Here is a 24,939-nt window from a genome sequence, read left to right as displayed (position 1 = left end):
AAACCAGATAAAAACCCAGGCAATTTAGGGGAAAAAATCTGGGAAAATTCCTCTCCGACGCTTCCAGGCGATCGAAACAAATCCAGATCACCCTGGCCGTACTAGATTCCCTGCAGTACTTACCATTATATCTGCGCAGTCCAACAAAAGGTCATCCAGTATAATCCCAATTACCAGCTCTAGGTCCGTAATCCCATCCAACCATCGCTTAAAAGTGGTGAGGGTTTCTGCATCCACCACTCTTCCAGGTAGTGAGTTCCAGATCCCCACAACCCCCTGCGTAAAGAAACCCCCCCTCAAATCCCCTCTAAGCCTTCCACCAACCACCTTAAAACTATGCCCCCTAAGTTAAGCTTAAGTTTATGGAGAGTGCGAGGTGTGAGGCCGATCAGAGGCATGGATGACGGTTTGAGCAGATGAACTGAGGAAGGGGTAGAGACCGGCGATGTTATGGAGCTGGAAGTAAGCATGCTTGGTGATTGAGGGAATATGGGTTCGGAAGCTCATCTCGGGGTCAAGTACGACGCCAATCAATAAATTGCAACTCTCCATATCTGTGTTTCAGTATATTAGAATACTACATATCTCTAGTGATCAATGCTTCAAAATTAGTAGTTATCAATATATTTTCTTATAATTCTAAATGTTCACGAATGTATAATTGATTCTGTCAGTAATAGGCCGTGCTGGTATTTCAGATTGGTTTGTGCATCGTGATCAGTGAATTGACTCTGATGCTTCCAGTTCAATCTTTCCAATGGCTTTCTCACCAGATGGGAAATATTTGAACATTGAGATCTGATGGTGTCGGTGTGAGTTCAGTCCCACCTAATGTACAGAGACCGGTCCATCTGCTGGGCTCTGCCTCAAACTGGAGTCACCTCTTAGATCAAAGCCCTTTACTCTAAAACACACACAAGATTCACTGTGACTGTGTTCAGAGACAGAAAGTGATCTCACTTCACATCCCATTGCATGGCCTCATGCTGGATAATTGTGCTCGGTGGTCAGTCTCTCCCAGTCTCATTTCCTGTCTTACCTTGTAACCTGTGTGTACTGTCTACAGGACCGGTGTGTATCTGAGTAAATGGCACTTTCTCTTACCTTTCTCCCCAGTCGATCTATTGAAGCACTTTCAATTGGAAAGGGCTCCCTGGCTGGTGCCCTCACAATCCTGTGCTGGTTCACCTGCTGTTGTTCCTCAGTCCACAATCCCTGTTTCCTTCCAGCTGTGGAACTTTCTCAATCACTCCGCCATTCACCGGGATCTAATTATGACAGGGCAGAAAATTAGAAGAATATTAATGTTGTCAAGTGGAATGTAGTGTAAGGTGTTTTTCCAGCGTTTCAGAAAAGTATATGTCCAATATTTCTGTTTCATTTTATCCTTTTCCTCAGATCTCTGTCCTGCCCATCTGGACTTATAGAAAATCACCAGAATTCTCCCCGGGTTACACACTGTCTGATCTCACTGGGTCCCCGGGTTACACGCTGACTGAGCTCACTGGGCCCCGGGTTACACACTGTCTGAGCTCATCGGCCCCCGGGTTACACACTGTCTGATCTCACTGGGCCCCCGGGTTACACGCTGTCTGAGCTCACCGGCCCCCGGGTTACACACTGTCTGATCTCACTGGGCTCCCGGGTTACACACTATCTGATCTCACTGGGCCCCCGGGTTACACGCTGTCTGATCTCACTGGGCCCCCGGGTTACACACTATCTGATCTCACTGTGCCCTCGGGTTACACACTGTCTGAGCTCACTGGGCCCCCGGGTTACACGCTGTCTGATCTCACCGGGCCCCCGGGTTACACACTGTCTGATCTCACTGGGCCCCCGGGTTACACACTGTCTGATCTCACTGGGCCCCCGGGTTACACACTGTCTGATCTCACTGGGCCCCCGGGTTACACACTGTCTGATCTCACTGGGCCCCCCGGGTTACACACTGTCTGAGCTCACTGGAAGTTTCAGTCTATCTCCCGCATGTCCCCAAACCCTGAGCTGCAGGGCTGTGTGTTCAGTTCGGTGTTTTCCCTCAGACTCACCGCAACCTTCCCGCCCGCCGCCGCCGCCGAGCGCTCTGCCCCTGCCTCAGCCGCCCACCATCAGTCTGGTTCCCTGCGGCCCCCGGTTCCCCACATTGTCCAACCGCTGGTTACAGCAAACTGCGCGTCATCCGGGGACTGGAGGTGGGGAGGGCGGCACCGAGCATGCGCACTGCGGCCACCGAGTGCGTTCCTGCATAAATTAATGACCTTCAGCGAATTCCCTGCCGTCTATTGGTTGCATGATGCAGATTACCAGCCGCTCCCACCAAGAAGAGCCGTAAGCGTCACAGAGCCCCGCCCACAGTGTTGATGGAGCACTGGGCAGCTCGGTGGTCACGTGGCTCCTGATTTGAAAACTGTTCAACCGCCTCACCACGCGCCGGGCGAGGGACGCCATAGCCCCGCCCACTTCGCCTGTGACGTCGCAGGTGGCTGAGGGGCGGGACCATTCGCAGTGCGCCTGCGCCAGACTCCCAGTTTACTCAATCTCTCACTCCTGCAGTGTTAATAATAACTTTTCTTTATCGAGCGTCTTTAACGGAGTAAAACGTCCGAAGGCGCTTCACAGCAGTGTTACAGGACACAACACATACATTTAACACCGAGCCACAGAAGAAGAAATTGCGGCAGGTGACCAAAAGCTGGGTCAAAGAGGTAGGTTTTAAGGAGGGTCTGAAAGTAGGAAAGAGGCGGAGAGGTTTAGGGAGGGAGTTCCAGAGCTCGGGGCCCAGGCAGCTGAAGGGCCGGACACCGATGGTGGAGCGATTATAATCAGGGATGGTCAAAAGGGCAGAATTTGAGGAGCGCAGACATCTTGTGGGCTGCAACAGATTCCAGAGATCGGGAGGGGCGAGGCCCTGGAGTGATTTGTAAACAAGGATGAGAATTTTGAAATCAAGGCGTTGCTTAACCGGGAGTCAATGTAGGTCAGCGAGCACAGGGGTGATGAGTGATCGGAGACTTGGTGCGAGTTAGTATATGGGCTGCTGAGATTTGGATGACTTCAAGTTTACGTAGTGAGGAATGTGGGAGACCGACCAGGAGTGAATTGGAGTAGAGGTAACAAAGGCACGGATGAGGGTTTCAGCAGCAGATGAGCTGAGCAGGGGCAGAGACGGGCAATGTTACGGAGGTGGATATAGATGGTTTTAGATATGTCGCGGATATGTGGCCAGAAGCTCATTTCAGGGTCAAATATGTGGCATGCAACAGGACAGATGGTCAGGGAGGGATAGAGAGAAAAGAAAAAGCGGGAGAAGGATGTGGAAATCGAAGGGAATGGCTCGGGTCCGAAGCGGCAGCAAATAGACTTGGGAGAAACTCAGTTTACAGAGTGAATAGGGAATACTAGAATAGGGATTCTACAATAGTGCAATCAGTATAATCAAGATCAATTATATTGAAACAAAATTGATTAATTTATAGATTAATTATAAGTAAACTTAAAATCAGAACTTGAATAATTGAAAAGTTAAATCAGTCTCTGGCTGTCTCATTAAATCAGTAAATCAATTTTTGGGTAGACCAAAAGGCACAATGAGAAGTAATCATTGCAAAGACCATTGATCCAACTTCTGTCCTGTGATTGTATGAACTGGTGCTCCACTCTCTGTCCTGTGATTGTATGAACAGTGAAAAAGAAGGGCGGCAAGAGAAGGGATAACCAGCTGTGGATAACCAAGGAAATAAAGGAAAGTATCAAATCAAAGACCAATGCATATAAGGTGGCCAAGGTTAGTGGGAAACTAGAGGATTGGGAAAATTTTAAGCAACAGCAAAGAATGACTAAAAAAGCAATAAAGAAAGGGAAGATGGATTACGAAGGTAAACTTGCGCAAAACATAAAAACAGATAGTAAAAGCTTTTACAGATACATAAAACGGAAAAGAGCAACTAAAGTAAATGTTGGTCCCTTAGAAGATGAAAAGGGGGATTTAATAATGGAAATGTGGAAATGGCTGAGACCTTAAACAATTATTTTGCTTCCGTCTTCACAGTGGAAGACACAAAAACCATGCCAAAATTTGCAGGCCATAGGATTGTGGGAAGGGAGGACCTTGAGACAATCACTATCACTAGGGGGGTAGTGCTGGACAGGCTAATGGGACTGAAGGTAGACAAGTCCCCTGGTCCTGATGAAATGCATCCCAGGGTATTAAAAGAGATGGCGGAAGTTATAGCAGATGCATTCGTTATAATCTACCAAAATTCTATGGACTCTGGGGAGGTACCAGCGGACTGGAAAGCAGCTAATGTAACGCCTCTGTTTAAAAAAGGGGGCAGGCAAAAGGCAGGTAACTATAGGCCAGTTAGTTTAACATCTGTAGTGGGGAAAATGCTTGAAACTATCATTAAGGAAGAAATAGCGGGACATCGAGATAGGAAAAGTGCAATCAAGCAGACGCAGCATGGATTCATGAAAGGGAAATCATGTTTAACTAACTTACTGGAATTCTTTGAGGATATAACGAGCATGGTGGATAGAGGTGTACTGATGGATGTGGTGTATTTAGATTTCCAAAAGGCATTCGATAAGGTGCCACACAAAAGGTTACTGCAGAAGATAAAGGTACGTGGAGTCAGAGGAAATGTATTAGCATGGATAGAGAATTGGCTGGCTAACAGAAAGCAGAGAGTCGGGATAAATGGGTCCTTTTCCGGTTGGAAATCAGTGGTTAGTGGTGTGCCACAGGGATCTGTGCTGGGACCACAACTGTTTACAATATACATAGATGACATAGAAGAGGGGACAGAGTGTAGTGCAACAAAATTTGCAGATGACACAAAGATTAGTGGGAAAGCGGGTTGTGTAGAGGACTCAGAGAGACTGCAAGGAGATTTGGATAGGTTAAGCGAATGGGCTAAGGTTTGGCAGATGGAATACAATGTCGGAAAGTGTGAGGTCACCCACCTTGGGGGAGAAAAAACAGTAAAAGGGAATATTATTTGAATGGGGAGAAATTACAACATGCTGTGGTGCAGAGGGACCTGGGGGTCTTTGTGCATGAAACTCTTTTTGGAGTTTATCTGCAAAACAAAAACATTAATCGGTGCCACCCGACCTGGATGACACACCAGACATTTACAAGGCCCTCTTTTTTTTGTTTTTTTTGTGTTTTTCTTCTTTTTGGTTTTTTGGGCACTAAGATCACCTTTTTTCCCCAGTGCCCCCTATAAAAGGGAAGGGGACACTAAAAGCACCGGCAATTAAAACAAATTAAACTTTAAAACGTAAAATCAAATTAAAATTTGGTTGCCGGGCGTGATGATGCACTCCCGTCCCTCCGGTGCCCACCTCTCGCGGAAGGCCGCGAGCATACCGGTGGACACCGCGTGCTCCATCTCCAAGAACACCCTGGATCGGATGTAAGAGCGGAAGAGAGGCAGGCAGTCAGGTTGAACGACCCCCTCGACCGCCCGCTGCCTGGACCGGCTGATGGCACCCTTGGCCGTGCCCAGGAGCAGTCCTACGAGGAGGCCCTCGGACCTACCCGCTCCCCTCCGCACATGGTGCCCAAAGATCAGGAGAGTGGGACTGAAGTGCAGCCAGAATTTCAGGAGCAGCCCCTTCAAATAGTGGAGCAGGGGCTGCAACCTCGTGCACTCAATAAAAACATGGAACACGGACTCCTCCAGACCGCAGAAATTGCAGGCGGCCTGGGAGTCCGTGAACCAGCTTAAAAATTTATTGCACGGCACTGCTCCGTGCACCACCCTCCAGGCCAAGTCCCCGATGAATAGTGGGAGGACCCCTGCGTAGAGTGCCCTCCATCGGGTCCCCCGCCTCCTCCGGACGACAAGATGGTACGCCATGGCGTGTCCGGACGGCAGGCGAGGATGGCAAAGTTGAGAGGGTGCAGGAGCAGCCCGTACAGGAAACCCCTCCGCGCGGAACTGAAAGGCCCGGAGGGGATTTCCCCGAGGCGGCTCAAGTTGTGAGGCGCCGGCCCCCGAGGGAGGTTCCGGGGTTTGGCGCCGATGAGGAATTCCGTCCGGACGGGGGTCAGTTCGTACGGGATTTCCCCACGTGCTTGAGCCTCCTCGATGCACCTAACGGAGTCGGGGCCCAGAGCTCTTTTTAGCGACTCGATGGCATCGGCCGCGTGGTGGACGTTGGCAGAATTTAGGCGCCGCGCCAGCGTGTCTGGCGCCATCCAGCCCGCTCCTCCGCCATCGAGCAGGTCCCTGACCCTTGTCACCTCACCAGCCACAGCCCTCTCGTCCGACCGCCACATAAAACCTCGGTCGTAGAGGTACGGATTCCCGAGCAGTGGCTCCTGCAGGACAGCCGCCACTCCAGCCGGCGGAGAGCTGCGCTTGGTGGAGACTTTGTTCCAGACCCTGATGAGTTCCTTGTAAAAGATAGGCAGCTCCCGGAGGGCGGTCCTGACGCCCCCCACACTCACAAACAGGAGCTGCGTGTCGTAGTTGAGGCCGTGCTGCTGGCGGAAGAAATACGTCGCCAGAGCACGCCACCTAGGAGGGGGCTCGACGTAAAGGTATCTCTGCAGGGTCTGAAGATGGAAAGTCGCGAGCTGGGTGCTGACGCAGACCAACGATTGACCGCCCTCCCCAAGCGGGAGCCTCAAGACCGCTGCAGAGACCCAGTGCTTCCTGTTGTTCCAGAAGAAGTCCATCAGCTTCTTCTGTATCTTGGCGACAAATGCAGGGGGAGGGGTCAAAGTGACCAGCCGGTACCACAACATGGCGGCCACCAGCTGGTTTATGACGAGCGCTCGGCCCCTGTAGGAGAGCCCTAGGCGAGCGGCGACCTTGGCCTCCAGCTCCTGCCAGTTCGCCGGCCAGGCTTCCTCGTCGGGGCGAAGGTAGACTCCCAGATAGAGGAGATGGGTCGTGCTCCAGGCAAAAGGCCTGAGCTCCTCCGGCAGGGAGTCCACCCGCCACTGACCCACCAGGAGTCCGGAACATTTTTCCCAGTTGATTCTGGCGGAGGATGCGGCCGAGTAAATCTCCTGGCACTCACGCATCCTCCGCAGGTCAGCGGGATCCTCTACCGCGAGGAGCACGTCATCGGCGTAAGCCGAGAGGACGACCTCCATGCCCGGCCCTTGCAGAGCCAGTCCCGTCAACCTCGTCCGCAGGAGGCGCAGGAAAGGCTCCACGCAGACGGCGTATAACTGGCCGGACATGGGGCATCCCTGGCGCACCCCTCTCCCGAAGCGAAGGGGCGCCGTCAAGGACCCGTTAACCTTAATCAGACACTCCGCGGCGGCGTACAAAAGTCGGATCCGGGCGACGAAGTGCGTCCCGAACCCGAAAACGCGCAGAGTTCCGAGCAGATAGTCGTGATCCACCCTGTCGAACGCCTTCTCTTGGTCGAGGGATAGGAAGGCGACCGACAGACCAGCCTCCTGGGAATAATGGATGAGGTCCCGGACCAGATGGATGTTATCGTGGATTGTCCGGCCCGGGACCGTGTAGGACTGGTCGGGGTGGATCATGTGGTCCAGCACGGCACCAAAACGAGCAGACATCGCCCTGGCGAAGATTTTGTAGTCCGTGCTGAGGAGGGAGACCGGGGGTCAGTTCTTAAGGAGGCGGAGATCGCCCTTCTTAGGCAGCAGGACGATGACTGCCCTGCGCCAAGAGAGGGGCATCTCCCCGGTCGCCAGACTTTCCCCCAGGACCCGCGCGTAGTCGCCCCCCCAGAACGCCCTGTGGAACTCCACGGTCAGCCCGTCCAGCCCCGGGGATTTTCCCCTCGAGAGCCGGTCGAGGGCACCGGTCAGCTCCGCCACGCTTAGCGGAGCTTCCAGATTTTCGGCGCCCTCCGGGCTGACCTTCGGCAGGTCCTCCCACAAAACTCTACGCGCTTCCTCGCTGGACGGATCCGGAGAGAACAGAGCCCCGTAATATTCACGGGCCCTGTTGTTGACGCCCTCCGGATCCGAGACGAGAGAGCCGTCGTCGGCCAGCAGCGTCAAGAGCTGCTTACGGACACTCTGCCTTTTTTCCAGCGAGTAGAAGAAGGGGGAGCCGCGGTCCAGATCCCGCAGGAACCGGATCCGCGACCTCACGAATGCGCCTCGGGACCCGACGAGCTGCAGGTCCTTCAGCGCGGCCTTCTTCGCTTCGTACACCGTCCGCACGGCCGGGTGCTCGGCGACTTGACCGAGACGGGATTCCAGGTCGAGCACCTCTTTTTCTAGGCGCCCGACCCTGGCTGCCCGCCCCTTGGTCGACCCCCTCGCATACTCTTGACAGAAGACGCGGACGTGAGCCTTGCCCACGTCCCACCATAGCCTCAAGGAGGGGAAGCCCCCCTGCTTCCTTCTCCAGTCGGACCAGAATCGACGGAACGAGTCCTGGAACCGCACGTCCTCCAGCAGCCGGTTGTTAAAGTGCCAGTACGCGGACCCCGTCCTCGCGCGGAGCGAAGCGTGCTCCACCCACACCAGGTGGTGGTCCGAACACGGCACCGGCCGCATGGAGGCCGCCGGGACGCATGAAACGTACGCCCGAGACACGTAAAGGCGGTTGACTCTGGACCATCCTACTCGAGGCCTCACCCAAGTAAAGGCGCTGGAGTCGGGGTGGAGATTTCGCCAGACGTCCACCAAGTCGAAGGACCCGACCAGGTCCCTCAACTTCTCCATCGCCGTCATGCACTGCGGGGCACCGGAGCGGTCCCTCGCCTTAAGGGTGCAGTTAAAATCCCCCCCAAGGACAATGCGGTCGCCGACGTTGACGGAGCCAAGAAGAGCGGACACTTCTTCGAAGAAGCGCGTTTGCTGCGGGCCGGGCTGAGGGGCGTACACGTTCACGAGATGGAGCGGCACGTCCCCCAGGCGAACCGTTAAGTGCAGCAAACGGCCTGGCACGGGCTCCTCGACCCCCAAGATCTCCGGCTGAAAATGCGGGCCCAGCAAGATGGCCACCCCACTAGAAGTGGCGGTGAGGTGGCTCATGCGGACCTCTCCTTGCCTTTCCAGGAGCCACGTGGCTTCGTCTCCCGGAACGGTGTGGGTTTCTTGCAGGAAGCACACCGCATATTTCCCCTCCCGCAGGAGCGAAAAATTGTTAAATCTACGGCCTGCCTCTCTGCTGCCGTTGATGTTGAGGCTGGCTATGGTTATCTTCATGACTAGAGCATAGTGCAACCTCTACCTAACCTATTGTGGGGGATGAGTGGAGTCGTTTGTTGACCTCCACTCCTTCAGCAGCCCAGCGAGGAACTTTTTGAGCCGGCGCAGCTCAAGGCCTTGAGCCTTTGATAAGGGCCCGCCCGAGGCCATGGTTTTAACGGCGGCGCGGACGGACGCGACGAGCAGCCGCGGCTCGGACCATCTTTCCAGGGCTAGATGGGTTCAGTTGTGGCGACCCCGGCACTGGACCAAAAAGTCCCAGAGTTCCTCTAGGGGAATGAGGAGGGTCTCTGTGGCGGCCGCGAGCAGATCCACCGCCTCACTGGCGATGGACTCGAGATCTTCACCCGCGTCCTCCACCGAGTCCCCGTCCCCCTCCGGGAGGTCGCCGCTAGCAGCCGGCCCGTCGACCGCACGAGGTACGGCAAACGGCCCGGCCGCTCCATCTGGCCCTGGCTCTGCCCCGATCCCACCCCCAGGATCGTCGGCAGAGGAGTCCCCACTGGGCTCTTTTAAAATTGGTGCTGGGTCGGGAAGCGACAGCGGAAGGGGTTCCCCCTCCGCCCCAGGAACCGGGGAACAGGGAGAGACCTGGTCAAAGTAATGTTCCAGGTCCTCCAATTCCCCCAGCTCCACAGTAGGGGGCGAGGGTTGTTGTTCTTCCCCCTCCCCGCCGCCATCCCCCAGCCCAGCGTGTGGATGTTCTGTGGTATTAATCATATTTTCAGTTTCTACCGAGTCGAGCAAATCCCGGGGGAAGTTGGGTATTGGCTGGGCGGGCTCAGGTTCGGCCTTTTCGGCCCCGCCCGCCTCAGTCCCCGGGACGCTCGACCCGGCGGCTACGCGTTCTTCCGCTGGCCCCACGCCCCCCACGACAGGCAGATCTTCCACGCCATTCCCAGGAGGCAGCGGCTGGGCAGCCTTGACTGCCTCACCCTCCCCGGAGACAGATTCCTCGCGACTGCAGCGCAATTTGGGGGCGCTGGTGGGGGGACGCGGGACACGCGGCGGGCACCGCCTCCTCCGCGGAGGGATGTTGTTCCCCCTCCGCCTCATTGGGGCGGTGCCTCTTTTTGTTCCTGGGGGTGCGCGAAGGCAGGGAGACCTCCATGTCTGCCGAGGCCTCCCGCTCCGCCCCGCCCCCTTTTCCTTTTCTTGCCCGCGCCCGGGCCCTCTGCGGTATTGGTCAAGGGCTCGGGCACGGGCTCAGGGCACCCCGCGCTCGCCGGTGACGGGGTTGGGCTGAGCGCGGTGGTCAAATTTTCTGGCGCACTGAGGGGACCCGCCTCTGGATGTTTTGCCGCCTTCCGCGCCTTCTTTCCGGTCGGACGCTCTCCCTCCCCCCCGCCAGAGGCCGTGAAAGCATCGGCCCCCGGCGATGCCCGCGCACCTACGGCTCCCGGCACGCAGACGCAACTAGGGCAAGGGGTGGCGGCGGCGCCAGCCTTGGCCGCCTTCGGTGGTTTGGCGGCCTTGGAGGCGGGGCAGATCTTGCGAACGTGCCCCACCTCCCTGCAGGCATGGCACCGCACGTCGTCCGACGTCCAAAAGACGCGGTAGGCAGTCCCCTCGTGCACCACATTAAAATAACCCTCCGTCGTCTCCTCCCGCGCCAGCCGGACAAAGAGCTGGCGGCGGAAGGAGAACACGTGGCGCAGGCTGTTCTCCCTGAGGCCAAGCGGTATGGGGTTGATCCCCGACCTTACCTCCCCCAGTTGGTGTAGGTGAGGGAGGAGGAGCTCAGCGGGAACAAAGGGCGGGACGTTTGATATGATGACCCTCTGCGCAGTGGCCTCGAGAGGGTCCACCGGCAGGAACGTCCCGCCCACCGTGAGCCCCTTTTCAAGGGCCAGGGATACCGCCCGCTCCGACCCCAGGAAGAACACAGCCTTCCCAGACATCTTGGAGGCTGCGACAATGGCCGAGGGGCCGACTACCCCAGCCATCACCCGCACGCACTCCTCAATGCTCATTGTGGGGTGAGTGTAGTTCTTGACCCCGTGTTTTTTAGTTATTAGTTTGAATCGTGGCAGGGCAGCGGGTGGCGCAGGAGGCACCGTGGATGTGGATGCCGCCTGCGCATAAGTCCTAGCTGGCCCTGCCACCGGCGTGGATGGGGTCGCCATCACGGGGTCCCTTTAAGGGCTACACCCACCCCAAAGTCACAGGCCTTAATGGTCTTAATTGGCCTCGTATGATAAGACTGAGCAGAGGAGCTCTTAACGAGGCACACCTCTCCCCTAGTTGGCAATTGGGGAGGGGCCTTGCTCCCTCTGCTCAGTTGTTTTTCTTTTTGTTTGTTTTTTTTTAAATTAGGAGGAAGGGCTCTCAGAGAGAGCAGAGAGATAGAGAAGGGGGTGCGGGAAAGAGGGAGGCTGCGAGGGCAGGTCTCCCCTCACAGCGATGGGTGGGTGTTTTTCTTGGGGTGCACTCCCCAGATGGCAAAAACACACAAGCACAGTCTTTGGGTTGGTCTTCGGGTGGGGGGAGAAGATGTCTTCACCTGGGGCAGCTAGAGCCACCAGGCACACACTCCTAATGATGTTTAATAGGTGATTTAAAGAAATCTTCAGCCTGGTAGCTCCAGCTATCCCAGGCTAGGCAATGGGGGGGGGGGGGGGGTTCAATTGTGTGTGGGGCCTAGTTGTAAGAAAGGCCCCCACACACACTTCCACACACACACACCCCCCGCGATGTTCCGGCCCTCAGTGGTCTTCTTTCCTCCCCCCACCAATACAACAAAGTCTATTGGGGAATGCACCAAAACACACCCACCTGTCGAAGATGTAGAAATGACTTTCCCTCCTTCCACACTGGATGGTGTTTCTTCAGGTTGTTCTTTCCCCCTCTCTCCAACTCTCTGTAGTTGTAATAAATGTTAAATTTTTTCTGTGCTCCTCCTCTCCCTCCGGATGTTGAATGGGTAGCAAGCCAGCCCTTTCCTCCTCTTCCTGGGCTGGTCTCAGGGCTCTCACGGCCTTCCAAACAGGAGCTAAAGTTGGTAGCTCCTTCTCTCACTGCAGCTCAGCTCCTACTGATTAGGCCACGCCTCCACTGCTCCACCATTGGTGCATGAAACTCTTTTAGAGTCTACCTGCAAAACATAAAACATTTATCCGTGCCACCCGACCTGGATGACACACCAGACATTTACAAGGCCCTTTTTTTCTTTTTTGTTTTTTTTTGTTCTTTTTTTTTCTTTTGGGCACTAAAATCAAATTTTTTCCTTTTTCCAGTGCCCCCTATAAAAGGAGAGGGGGACACTAAAAGCACCGGCAATTAAAACAAATTAAACTTTAAATCGTAAAATCAAATTAAAATTTGGTTGCCAGGCGTGATGATGCACCATTGGTGCATGAATCCCAAAAGGTTAGTTTGCAGGTGCAGCAGGTAATCAGGAAGGCGAATGGAATGTTGGCCTTCATTGCGAGAGGGATGGAGTACAAAAGCAGAGAGGTCTTGCTGCAACTGTATAAGGTATTGGTAAGGCCGCACCTGGAGTACTGCGTGCAGTTTTAGTCACCTTACTTAAGGAAGGATATATTAGCTTTGGAGGGGGTACAGAGACGATTCACTAGGCTGATTCCAGAAATGAGGGGGTTACCTTATGATGATAGATTGAGTAGACTGGGTCTTTACTTGTTGGAGTTCAGAAGGATGAGGGGTGATCTTATAGAAACATTTAAAATCATGAAAGGGATAGACAAGATAGAGGCAGAGAGGTTGTTTCCACTGGTCGGGGAGACTAGAACTCGGGGGCACAGCCTCAAAATACGGAGGAGCCAATTTAAAACCGAGTTGAGAAAGAATTACTTCTCCCAGAGGGTTGTGAATCTGTGGAATTCTCTGCCCAAGGAAGCAGTTGAGGCTAGCTCATTGAATGTTTTCAAGTCAAAGATAGATAGATTTTTAACCAATAAGGGAATTGAGGGTTACGGGGAGAGGGCGGGTAAGTGGAGCTGAGTCCACGACCAGATCAGCCATGAACTTATTGAATGGCGGAGCAGGTTTGAGGGGCTAGATGGCCTACTCCTGTTCCTAATTCTTATGTTCTTATGAACTGGAGCTCTCCACTCTCTGTCCTGTGATTGTATGAACTGGAGCTCTCCACTCTCTGTCCTGTGATTGTATGAACTGATGCTCTCCACTCTCTGTCCTGTGATTGTATGAACTGGTGCTCTCCACTCTCCGTCCTGTGATTGTATGAACTGGTGCTCTCCACTCTCTGTCCTGTGATTGTATGAACTGGTGCTCTCCACTCTCTGTCCTGTGATTGTATGAACTGGTGCTCTCCACTCTCTGTCCTGTGATTGTATGAACTGGAGCTCTCCACTCTCTGTCCTGTGATTGTATGAACTGGAGCTCTCCACTCTCTGTCCTGTGATTGTATGAACTGGAGCTCTCCACTCTCTGTCCTATGATTGTATGAACTGGAGCTCTCCACACTCCTGTCCTGTGACAGTTTCAACTCCGATATAATTTCTATATACTTTCAGTTTCAAGTGTTGTCCCATTAAACAGGTCCTTTTCTGCTCACTTTATTGTTTCATCATAGGCAATCCCTCGGAATCAAGGAAGACTTGCTTCCATGCTTAAAATGAGTCTTTAGGTGGCTGAACAGTCCATACGCGAACCATAGTCCCTGTCACAGATGGGACAGATAGTCGTTGTGGGAAAGAGTGGATGGGACAGGTTTGCCGCATGCTCTTTCCGCTGCCTGCGCTTGATTTTGGCATGCTCTCTGCAATAAGACTTGAGGTGCTCAGCGCCCTCCCGAATGCAATTCGTCCACTTAGGGCAGTCTTTGGCCAGGGACTCCCAGGTGTCAGTGGGGTTGTTGCACTTTATCAAGGAGGCTTTGAGGGTGTCCTTGTTACGTTTCCTCTGCCCACCTTTTGGCTTGTTTGCCGTGAAGGAGTTCCAAGAAGAGCGCTTGCTTTGGGAGTCTCGTGTCTGGCATGCGGACAATGTGGTCTGCCCAACAAAGCTGATCGAGTGTGGTCAGTGCTTCAATGTTGGGGATGTTGGCCTGGTCGAGGACTTATTGGTGCGTCTGTCCTCCCAGGGGATTTGTAGGATCTTGTGGAGACATCGTTGGTGGTATTTCTCCAGCAACTTGAGGTGTCTACTGTACATGGTCCATGTCTCTAAGCCATACAAGAGGGTGGGTATTACTATAGCCCTGTAGACCATGAGCTTGGTGGCAGATTTGAGGGCCTGGTCTTCAAACGCTTTTTTCCACAGGCAGTCGAAGGGTGCACTGGAGACGGTGTTGAATCTCATCGTCGATGTTTGCTCTTGTTGATAAGATGTATGGAAAATGGTCCACGACAGAGGTTGGGGTGGTCTTGGACCTGGCCTGGAGATGACGAAGGTGGAACAGGTTCCCACTGGTTCTGTAGTTTAGTTCCACTCCAGTGGGGAGCTCTTGCCGTAGGCAACTAACTATTGTTTACACCAACACACACTTGCTCTGAGTACAGTTTGATCCTGATCACTGTAAATCCCCTCAGCCTTCCCACTCTGCTCTCTCCAGATGTAATTAGCTACAAGACAGCATGGAATAAGCAGGAACAACGGATTTTAGGATTTTAGTTTTGAAATGCTGATTTGAGTTGCTGTGGGTGGATTCTCTGTAGCGGGAGAGGTGGTTGCGGGCCGGTGGAGCGGAGGGCAGTAATGGTCCGACAGATGAAAGGGGAGGCTTCCTAAACAATTGGTGTATGCCACAAACCTGGAATAATAACCTGAACTACCGGCGTTTGCAGCTTCGGGGCTTTATCTCCCTTTCTCCGGCCGTGCTGTACACCAGCCACCACCTCACTCGGCTCAATCTCACTCTCACTCACTCCCTTTAAATCTAATTTCCAAATCACCCCATCAGCAGCGGATGCCTTCTATTCCCCCTTCGCTGTGGTCCGATATATAGATATAGATTAATAGAGATGTAGATCAATAATTCCCTTTTATCGGCAGTAATTCAATGATATTTGTGGACCAGTCGTTCAGATGCTGACTTCAGGGGAGGAGAGGGAGGGGACCCAGTGAGTGTCGAACTGAACTCAGGCAGAGTCAGCACCTTCAGGGGAGGAGAGGGAGGGGAACCAGTGAGTGTAGAACTGAACTCGGGCAGAGTCAGCACCTTCAGGAGAAGAGAGGGAGGGGAACCAGTGAGTGTAGAACTGAACCCAGCCAGAATTGGTGGCGAAAACTGGGAGCGGAGGACACGCTGTCTTCAGACCTGCGATGTGTTCGAATTTCAGGACAGGGAGTACGGAGAGTGTATGGGACGGGAATTTACAGCTCTGGAGGAACAAGAGAGGAAAGAATGTTCCATAGAATCTAGAATTGTCTGTTCTGAATTTCTGTCTTGTACTTGCAGTAATGGTTTTTGTAAACTCCTTTTTCAGCGTATTAGAAGGTGAGATTTGCAGACGGGAAACTCAAACCAAACATCACGTCAAGACCTGACAGAGTCATTTGATTCATCAGGATCTGAATATCATCGGCCTTTGAATGTGGAAGGAGAAATGTTTGCCTATTCTGTCTGTGGGAACAGATTTCAAACATCAGTGTGACTGGTAAAGCATCAAGACACACACACCCAAGTGAGAGTGTTCCAGTGCACTGCCTGTGGAAAGAGCTTTAACCAGTTATACAGCCAGAAAAAACATCGCACCATTCACAGTGGGGAGAAACCGGACATGTGTTCTGTGTGTGGACGAGGCTTCAACTGATCGTCCAACCTGGAGAGACACAAGGACACCTGCACCATGGAGAAACCGTGGAAATGTGGGGACTGTGGGAAGAGATTCAATTACTCGTCTGATCTGGAAGTTCATCGACGCAGTCACGCCGGGGAGAGGCCATTCACCTGCTCAGTGTGTGGGAAGGGATTCACTTTGAAATGCAACCTGTTGACACACCAGCGAATTCACACCGGGGAGAGGCCGTTCACCTGCTCCAAGTGTGGGGAGGGATTCACTTGTTCATCCAACCAGCTGATTCACCAGCGAGTTCACACTGGGGAGAGGCCATTCACCTGCTGTGGGTGTGGGAAGGGATTCACTACCTCATCCAACCTGCTGGTACACCAGCGAATTCACAAGTGACTGGAAAGATTGGATAATACTGTTACTCCAGACTGAATCATGTCCATTCTGACAGCTGGGGTTTCTTTCTGCTGATATTGATTCCCCCTATAACTGGGCTGGAGTTTAATATTCTGGATATTGGACCAATTAATCAACGGGAAAAGGGTCAGATAAAAATAATGTTGATTGTGTTTGCATCCATACTTCACAGTTTAAACAGCTTTCTTCAAATACTGAAAGCTGCAACAAATGGAGCTAAATGTTCTTGAACCATTGATAATAAAATGAATTGAATCTGCAGGTTGGTTTTGAATTTCTCTGGGATGGAGCCCGACAAGATGTGCCTTGAAATACCGCCGGTGTCCAGTAGATGATGCTGTCCCTCCAACTAACTCCGACTGTGCGGAGAGTGACTGCCCCCTAGAGCAGGAGGAATGAGGGCAACTTAGGGTCAGTCACTGAACATACTGCACCCCACAGGGCCATCACACACGGCCCCCCTCCCTGGGGCAGCTCGGGGTCAGAAATTGGGGCTCAATTTTCCCCACTATTCTGCGCTGTATTTTTGCCGTCCGCTGTTTTATTTTGAGCAAACTAAAATCTTTAAGTTTCCCGAAAGTTTCTGCGACATCGTAACATCGTAAACCACTTGGGTACGATTTTTTTTTATAGTATGATTTTTTGACGTCACTGGGGGCGTAACCGGCCTGCTGTGCCATTTCTTGCCATTTAAGTGAGTTTGGCCAAGTACTATTTTTCTTTTAAGATGGTGTAGTGGACCATGCTGAAAAACCTTCTGGACATCGAACAAATCAGCGCATGTAACAAAATCGTCGCAGATAAGTCGCCATTGATTTTAGCCGAGGTTTTGGAGGGAGTGAAGGAGGTATTAATTACACAAAATGAATGCATGATACATGTTCATTTTTGGAAAGTAAAAAGGGAGGAACTACATTTATTTGAAAGTCTAAATGGAAATTGTGATTTTTGACCAAGGTCCACCCCACCACCGAACCTCTCCTCACCGGGCTTGAGGGTCGGAGTGCCGGCCGGCAGGATTGTTCCCTCGGCTGGACACCGGAACTCGGCACTCGGCTTCAAAAGAAGCCCGGGAGGCTGGAAGTCGAACTCCTGTGTCCGGCCGAAGGAATGCTGCCGGCCGCCGCTCCGACCCTGTGTGCCTCGAGCCCGGTGAGCATCGGAGACAATACAGAAGCATTTCTTTGCACAGCAACAATGAAAAATATTAAATATTGCCCCCAGTCATCATTATAATGTGTATTTTGTGCCCCAAATGTCTGCCTTGTGAGCGTTGCATCACCGTAGAAACCGAGCCTAGTGTTGCGTATGCAGAGACCAGGGTATGGTCTATGACTAGGCTGTCAACCTTGGAGAGAGAGAAAAGAAGGTGTGACTGCTTTCTGCTACTATTTTCATTGCGTTTCAAACTTAGAACAAATAATGGGAGCAGTATTAATAGTGGCTTACTTAGTAATAGCCTTCTGCATCATGGTGATGCAGAGGAGACGATTGATACAACAGCATCACATCAGGAACCAGAGAGCGCGGAGGATGATGGCCAGAAGGCCTTACCCAAATCGGGTATAGAGAGAGAGGCGTTCATACTTGCACCTGAGTGAGGCATCAGAAGGCTGCGTTTTTGGAAGGAGGTCATAACAGAAATCTGCAAATTAATCAAGGCAGACCTGCAGTGTAGAAGCCCGAGGAGGACTGCATTCTCTGTAGAAGTGAAGGTTTCTGCAGCACTTGCCTTCTATGCCTCTGCCTCTGGCATCAACTGGGAATGTATGCTCCATCTCTCAACATTCAACATATCTGCATTTGGCAGGTGACTGTTGCACTATATGCCTGCAGGAACGACTACATCAAGTTCCCCATGACCGTCCAGGCAATGCATGACAGGTGTAAGGGGTTTTCACAGGGTTGTTGTTGTGCCTTGGGTGTCTCTCTCTGGGCTTCTGCCCTCACAGCTTATGCCTGGCCTGTGAGGTACCCTGAGTGCTGCAAGAGCACCCCTGGAGAGACTGTGTCCACAGCTTATGAAGGGGGTTTTGAGACTCGTGCGTCCCCACAGCTTATGCCTAGCCTGTGAGGCACCTGTGAGTGTCAAACACTCCTAACCCCTTCTTCCCTAGCCTGTGACACACAGTTGAGCGTTTTCGAGGCGCTCCTAGCTTCCCTTACACGGTTCTGACATAAGACTCACGATCAGGAGATGTAATACAATAGAACTGAGGCAAGGTGATTCCAAGAGGAACTTTAGGCTTCCAATTTATTTGGCAAGGTGTAACTCAACAAACAGCAATACACCAACAAAACAATCCCCCTAAATCCCACTAAACGGACACAACGAAAATCTTTACACCAGTTTAGCAGTACAATGCCCAACCTCCCACCTTTCCTGGCCTAACTGAGTTGGGAGTTCTGGGGACCAGAGGTTATACTCACTACTGTGCCTTCTGCAGTCTGGTGGTTTGTTTCTTCTATCTTCGGTGTCTTCGGACACTGGTTTTCCTTCCGTGTCGAGAGGCCTGTGGTTGTGGTTGTTGAATCACCAGGGCAGGGAAAATCATCACTCCTCTCTCTCACTACGTCAGAAACCCCTTTTTTTTTATAGCCAGATTATCCAGTCCGCCTCTCCTGCTGAAGTCGATTCTTCTCATTGGTGGACTTTTGATTTTGAAAAATGCAACAGTTTGAGGTTTTTAGGTTTTTTTCCCCACTGATCTTAACCTACTCAAGGTTTGAGTGGGTGTTGATTGCATTGGCCTCCTGTAGCCATTGTGCTAGTCTGGCCTGAGCCAGATATTTCTATGCCTGATGAAAAAGGTGTTGGAATATGTATGTGGCATTGTTTAAATGCTAATGTTTTCAAGGGGCAAGTTTCGAGGGTATACAGTTCCCAGACAATTTGATTAGTTCCAATGTCCAAACTGGCCCTTTTGATATTGACTCCACCCCTTTTCTTGCAGACCTTTTAAAAAAATCCCAAATTCGATTAAAGTTCATAGTTTCTTCCATGTGCACTTTAGGATTTCAAACTTTCTGGTAGATAGTTCCAAATTAAATTCCCTTTCCTATGAGTCCAAACACAGGGGGGGGTCTCCATTTGTGTCCCAAAGTTTTCCTTCCATCGGTTTCAATTCACAGCACAGACTGATCCCACAGCCCCTTTCCTTCTGGGTAAAATGAGGGGGTTTTCGTCCTCCCCTACATAATCCCCCATCTGACACAGTCAGACACCACTCGAGTGTGTCAAAGTTCAGGGTGGTGAGAAAACCCTAGGTCTCCCAAATTGCCCAACTTTCCCCAGTTTAACTCTAAACTGATCCCATCAATATATATCGTAATTCCTTTTAACGCGGTACTAAACACAGAAATCCAACAGGTTACACTACACGACAGCAACATACATATATGTACTTAAGGTTACAGCAGTAATTGTACATTGAGTCTCATTTCGGTCTCAAACATAAAACAAAGAAACCTGCCCTGCAAACTCCCCAGGAGCCATGTATGAAAACGCAGTCATCCCTGAGAATAACAAAACCGCCTAAGTGTCGCGGTCAAGCTTTGTTTTCACACCTTGAGTGTTTAGCAACGGCTCTCCTGGCTGTGTAGTAGCCTGAGGAACTGCGTTCTTTTTCTTTTTCTCCTGAGCTTACAGCTTGTAACTAGCAGATAAGCTGCAATCAGGAGTTGGCCGATTACTAAGGCATGCGATCCCACCCGGATCCATGCAGGTATGTCTGCCCGTATTCCCAAATCCCACCATGCTGGGGGTTTAATCTGGGCAATCTCCCCTGCTAGAATTTCAGTTTTCTGCTCCATGGTGTAAAAATGTTTTTGAGACAAATCCACTGCCTGGAGGAGGGCTGTAAGTTTCTCAGGTAGTGGGGCAATGGGATAGCCAAACTGGGCGACATATTGTTGTAGATGGCTGAGGTTGTTTTGTACCGTGAGGTGAATCGTGGAAGGTTCAGGGATGGGTGTGATTCTGGTGTGTGCCACTTGAACCTCTGCCCTGGGTTTAAAGCAAAAGCTGCTGTACGGAATTGGACACCTTCCCGGTCCGTGTTCATACCGTTGGGCACTTGTGGTGACACAATATGTCCCACCGCCTACATATGCTACCTGTGGAGGCATGTGGTTAGGGGCCATTACCTCCATTGTGCAATTGATAGGCTCTGCCCCAGCAGTGCTGAACCCGCATTGTGGCCTTGCAAAAGCGTTCAAGTGCTGGGGGCACAGGATTACCTGTGCTCCCCTGCTCCGACAACCCGAGAGGTCTGTACCTGTCACAGTGTGCTCCCACATTGTGACATAAGGTGGGACCTCTTGGAATCGAACATGCACCCCTCCACGAATGACTCCCACATTCTCCACTCGGTACAGGGGTGCTGGTCGTGGGGACGCCCCCATCACGGGCATCCTGACCACCATATCCATGATGGTATGATTTGACTTTCCACAGTCCACCGGTACCGGGTAGGCTTCCGATGCTACACGAAGTTGGCAAGGACTCAAAACATTATCGTAAGGGTGCAGTGCTGCTAAGTGCTGGTTGCTGATCCAGGAGGGGACCTGTCCCTGTCTCAGATCCTCGAGGTTACTCCGTCCCTCTCCCAGCAACCAGGCCCCATAGAGCACGCACACCTCATTTTGGGCGGCTTGATCGGAGGCGTTTCTATCCTCCCGAATCAAGGCGTTTACAGCCCTGGCCTGCGCCTCCAATTGAGAGATAATCTCCCTTTAAGTGAACTGTCATTGCCGCCTCTTCGTGGAGCGCGGATCCCACTATGGTATTCTCGTCCCCCAGGACTTTGCGCAGCTGATTCTTTAACCCATTTATCTGGAGGGCCAGCTGCATGTTATCCAAACTGTTTATGGCAGACGCCCCGGTGTTAAACCCCGTAAGAATGTCATTTAAAGTGCCACGCTTCTGCCTGCCCAGTTCGGCCCTATCCCACTGTTTATACAAGTCTGTCACTTTGACATCCCCGAAGTCCAGTTCATAGAACTTCCGGAACATCTCCCGCAGCAGAGCCTAGTATAACAGCTCGGTTTCCCGGGGACACCACGTAGGTAGGCGGACTTCTGTCAGATTTAGCACCACTGATGCCACTGCGTAGTGTACCCCCTGATAAAATAGTTTCTCGGTAGGGACCAACACTAAACCATTCCCCGGCCCCCTGGTTGTTGTCGGGCAATCGTGTGGGACGGTGGGCTTGGCCGTGGGTGGGGGCTTCCTTTCCCGAACTACAAGTTCGGTGGCATTTACTGGTACCCGGGGATTAGGGATCATACACGCCTCCCCGCTGCGATCCCATACCACCCCATCCCAGACATCCTGCCACCACCTATAAAAAGGAATGGAGACCCCCTCTGAACACACGCGAATGGATCCCCACATACACAAATAAATTCCTTGGTTGTACGCCCACCATTTCTCCCAGCACACCGTTACCCCGCGGGATGACCCCATGATGGTTCGGTAGGTATCATTATCCAGACGTTCCCAGTCCGAGTGTCGGTCTCTCATTTCCCTCTTGAGCTTTCTGAGCCACCACCACCGTCCCAGAGGTATGTCCCCTTGGCAAGTTAGGCATACCTTCCTGCCTTCTGTCACTCTCACTCTGGAAGTGGCCACAGTGATCTCCGGGCAGGGGATGGAGGCCTCTCCGTAGGTAAAGTCCTTATGGTTGGAGTACTTGGTGGAGTTCGATCCCAACCATCCAGGCCATTTCCCCTCATGGGAGTAGGTGACCCGGCCATCCACCACCGGAGTCCCTTCTCCTGTGGTCACTGTCGGCGCTCTGCCCCCGGAGCATCCGAAAACTAGCGAGTCCTCAGTGTCCCCTCGGTGCCCGGTGCAGATCCTTAGCGATACCAGCATCACTAACGTCCAGTAGGGAGGTGTTGACATCTGAAAGGCAAGAAGAACATGGCCTTGCCTTGCGAGACCTCTCCAGGCTCGGCCCGCGTAACATGTTCCAAACACAAAAATGCTGTACCCAACCGTCACTGCCTTACCTAAACACATATACTCACAACACAAAGTAACAAAACAGGAAGGGAAAATATACACACCGCCACCCGTCCCCGGGTGGCCAGGCTATATCCTGTCACTGTAAAGGCGTCGTCGACCACTTGGCTGACCGTACCCTGGGGACCAGGATGTCCTCCGCTGAGGGGATCGTATGGTCCCCCTTAATGAGTCTTGTGCTGCCCTCCAAGGCCGTCCCGAGCCCCGGATAATCGGTGGGAGACCCTTGCTAGCGCAACAGAGCACCCTCCCTGTTGTCTTTCGCCGTATCAGTCTGGGGCGGGAGGCTAAGTAAACAGGGGACCACGACGCCCTGGGCTGTGGCACTCTGTTACTCCTCCTTACTGTCGGTGCAGAGTCCCACGTTATGGGCTGCAGTGCCATCTCCTCCACCTCTTGGGCTAGCCCCAGCTGATCCACCATGGGAGGTTCAGCTTCCCCTTGAACCTTGCTAATGGTAGAGCCTTTCTCCCTACTTCTGTTAGTGGGCTGGGAACCTCTACCCAGTGGTGGGATAGCCTTACAGGAGCAATGAACCAGCCCCGGCTGTAGAGCTTCGGGGCCCGCTGCCTCCTCCGGAGCCTCCAAATCCACTGGGGCCTGTTCTTCCCCCAGTGCCTGATTCCCTTCCCTTGCTCGTCCCCTCTGTTTTTTACCTCTTTTGGGGTCAAACAGTTTACACTGATTAATGTGATACCACTTCACCCGGCGAGGCAATCGAACTGCATAGACCATAGGGCTAGCCTTGTCGACTATGCTGTATGGTCCCATATATAATGCTTCAAAAACCCCGACCCGAGCATAGTTCCTCACCATGACCTGGTCCCCTATCTCCCATTCGTGGTGTTTGCTGGGTTCTAGCAGCAATCGGTTACTCTGATGCTGTCTGCCCATGTTACTAGCAGCCTGCCAGTGAATCAAACAGGTGTTCAAACAGGTTCCTGACAAACCGGTCCCGGTTCACCTCTCGGAGCTGCCCTTCGGTGAGAACCGGCGCCAACACATGCACTGGGGTTCTCATGATCCGGCCCGTCATCAGCTCATGGGGTGAGTACCCTGTGCTCTTTGACTGACTGGCCCGGATTCCCATGAGGACCAACGGTAAGACCTCCACCCACTTGTTCGGTGAGTCTCCTGTCTCCTTGCGCAGCCTTTCCTTTAGGGTCCGGTTCAGGCGTTCTACGGGGCCTGAGGACTGAGGGTTGTAGGCGACATGCCATTTGGCTCTTATCCCCAGCACCTTTAGGGTGGCCTGCATCACCTGGCCGGTGAAGTGGCTTCCTCGGTCGGACTCCACGATTTGAGGTAGACCCCACCGAGAGAACACCTCCCTCACCAGGATTTTTGCAGTCCTCACCGCGGTAGCTGTTCGGCAAGGGAAGGCTTCCACCCACTTGGAAAACACATCCACCAGGACAAGGCAGTATTTATAACCTCCCTGGGCGGCCGGTAGGGGTCCGATGTAGTCGATCTGGATCGACTGCCATGGTCCCTCTACCCGCCTGACGTGTCCCATAGATGCCTTCCTTTTCTGAGGGTCTGGATTGTTTGCAGCGCAAACCAGACAGCCCGCACAGAAGTTGCGACGTCTTCCCGGAGGTCTGTCCAACACCCTGCCTTTTCTACCCGTTGCCAGGTAGATTCTGGCCCAGGGTTCCCGCACCTGGACCCTCATGGGCAAGCTGAAGGAATTCCCTCCGGTGTTGTGGCAGCACTACCCATTTGTCCCCTTTAAACAACATGCCTTCCCGCACAGCAATATCTGCAGCACTGTATGGGCCCTCTGCCTTTTCCCCCCTTTTGATAGCAGCCAAGGCAGCCTTCAGGATCGGATCCTGCATCTGGACTACTTTAAGGTCCGGGGCCGCAGCCGCCCCTACGCTCCCTTGTGTCCCTGGCTTGCTTCTTGCTGCTGCTATCCTGCCTGCCTCATATGGGTCCCATGGGCGACCTGTGCGAGCACCTTCCCTTGCCAGCAGGTCTGCCTGCTGGTTACCTTCCCCCCGTGGCTCAGTTTTGGAGTGGGCCTTTACCTTATGGATATATACATCCCCGGTTTCTCCCACTGCAGCCACGATCTTTTCTAGCAGGGGTTTGGTCACAAGGGGCTTCCCATCTGCAGAGGTGTACCCCCGGCGTGACCAAATCGCCAGATACTCTGTACATGAATTGCAAGTGAACATGCTGTCCGAGCAAATCGTGTATGGGGTAGGGAATTCCTCGGGGTGTGTGACCACATACATCACCGCCGAGAGTTCCGCCTGCTGGGCGCTCAGGGTGCATGGGAGTTTAAGAGCCAAGGCAATTCCTGCCTTGGGATCCCAAACTCCGCAGCCCGTGAGTCTTGTACCCGCGGACACTGAACTGGAGCCATCAACATAGATCTCGCGGCCTGTGGGGTGTATCCCTGCCCGAAATCCAAAGTTAATGTCCCATACTCCCTCCACAGAGCATCGATGCGGCTGCCCTGGATAGATTAAATTTGCTGCGAGCCTGGGCTCGCAGAGGCCCTTGACCTTTAAAGTCATTTGGGAGAGGAGGAGGGTCCAGCGAGTGATTCTAGCACTGCTCACTGTCCCGTCCTTAATCCTCCCGTCCAACAGCATCTGCGTCGGGGT

The 24,939-nt window shown here is 52.8% G+C and overlaps 2 protein-coding genes across 2 annotated transcripts in view; one reads left to right on the top strand and one right to left on the bottom strand.

Moving 5' to 3' along the window:
* The window catches only part of LOC139274156 (zinc finger protein 420-like), a 74,758-nt gene extending 72,619 nt beyond the window's left edge, over positions 1–2,139 (bottom strand). The window contains exons 1-2 of the mRNA XM_070891197.1: positions 2,052–2,139; positions 1,105–1,268 (exon numbers count right to left, since the gene is read on the bottom strand). The gene's annotated coding sequence lies outside the window, so the exon portion shown is untranslated. The remainder of the gene's footprint in view (positions 1–1,104; positions 1,269–2,051) is intronic.
* A 383-nt stretch (positions 2,140–2,522) lies between these two features.
* Positions 2,523–16,552, top strand: LOC139272843 (zinc finger protein 239-like). Its single transcript, XM_070888958.1, has 2 exons — positions 2,523–2,708; positions 15,571–16,552. Exon 2 carries the CDS (start codon positions 15,934–15,936, stop codon positions 16,270–16,272), a length of 339 nt encoding a protein of 112 aa, XP_070745059.1. The 5' UTR covers positions 2,523–2,708; positions 15,571–15,933; the 3' UTR covers positions 16,273–16,552.
* The last annotated feature ends 8,387 nt before the right edge of the window (positions 16,553–24,939 follow it).

This window comes from Pristiophorus japonicus, chromosome 9 (genome assembly GCF_044704955.1).
Source record: "Pristiophorus japonicus isolate sPriJap1 chromosome 9, sPriJap1.hap1, whole genome shotgun sequence".
NCBI lineage: Eukaryota > Metazoa > Chordata > Chondrichthyes > Pristiophoridae > Pristiophorus > Pristiophorus japonicus.
Note: the sequence above shows the minus strand (reverse complement) of the source record. Positions and strands in the feature narration are given on the sequence as shown.

Bases quoted from the DNA above. Each gene is read 5' to 3' on its own strand.
- LOC139272843 (XM_070888958.1), top strand. From the start codon at position 15,934: ATGGAGAAACCGTGGAAATGTGGGGACTGTGGGAAGAGATTCAATTAC.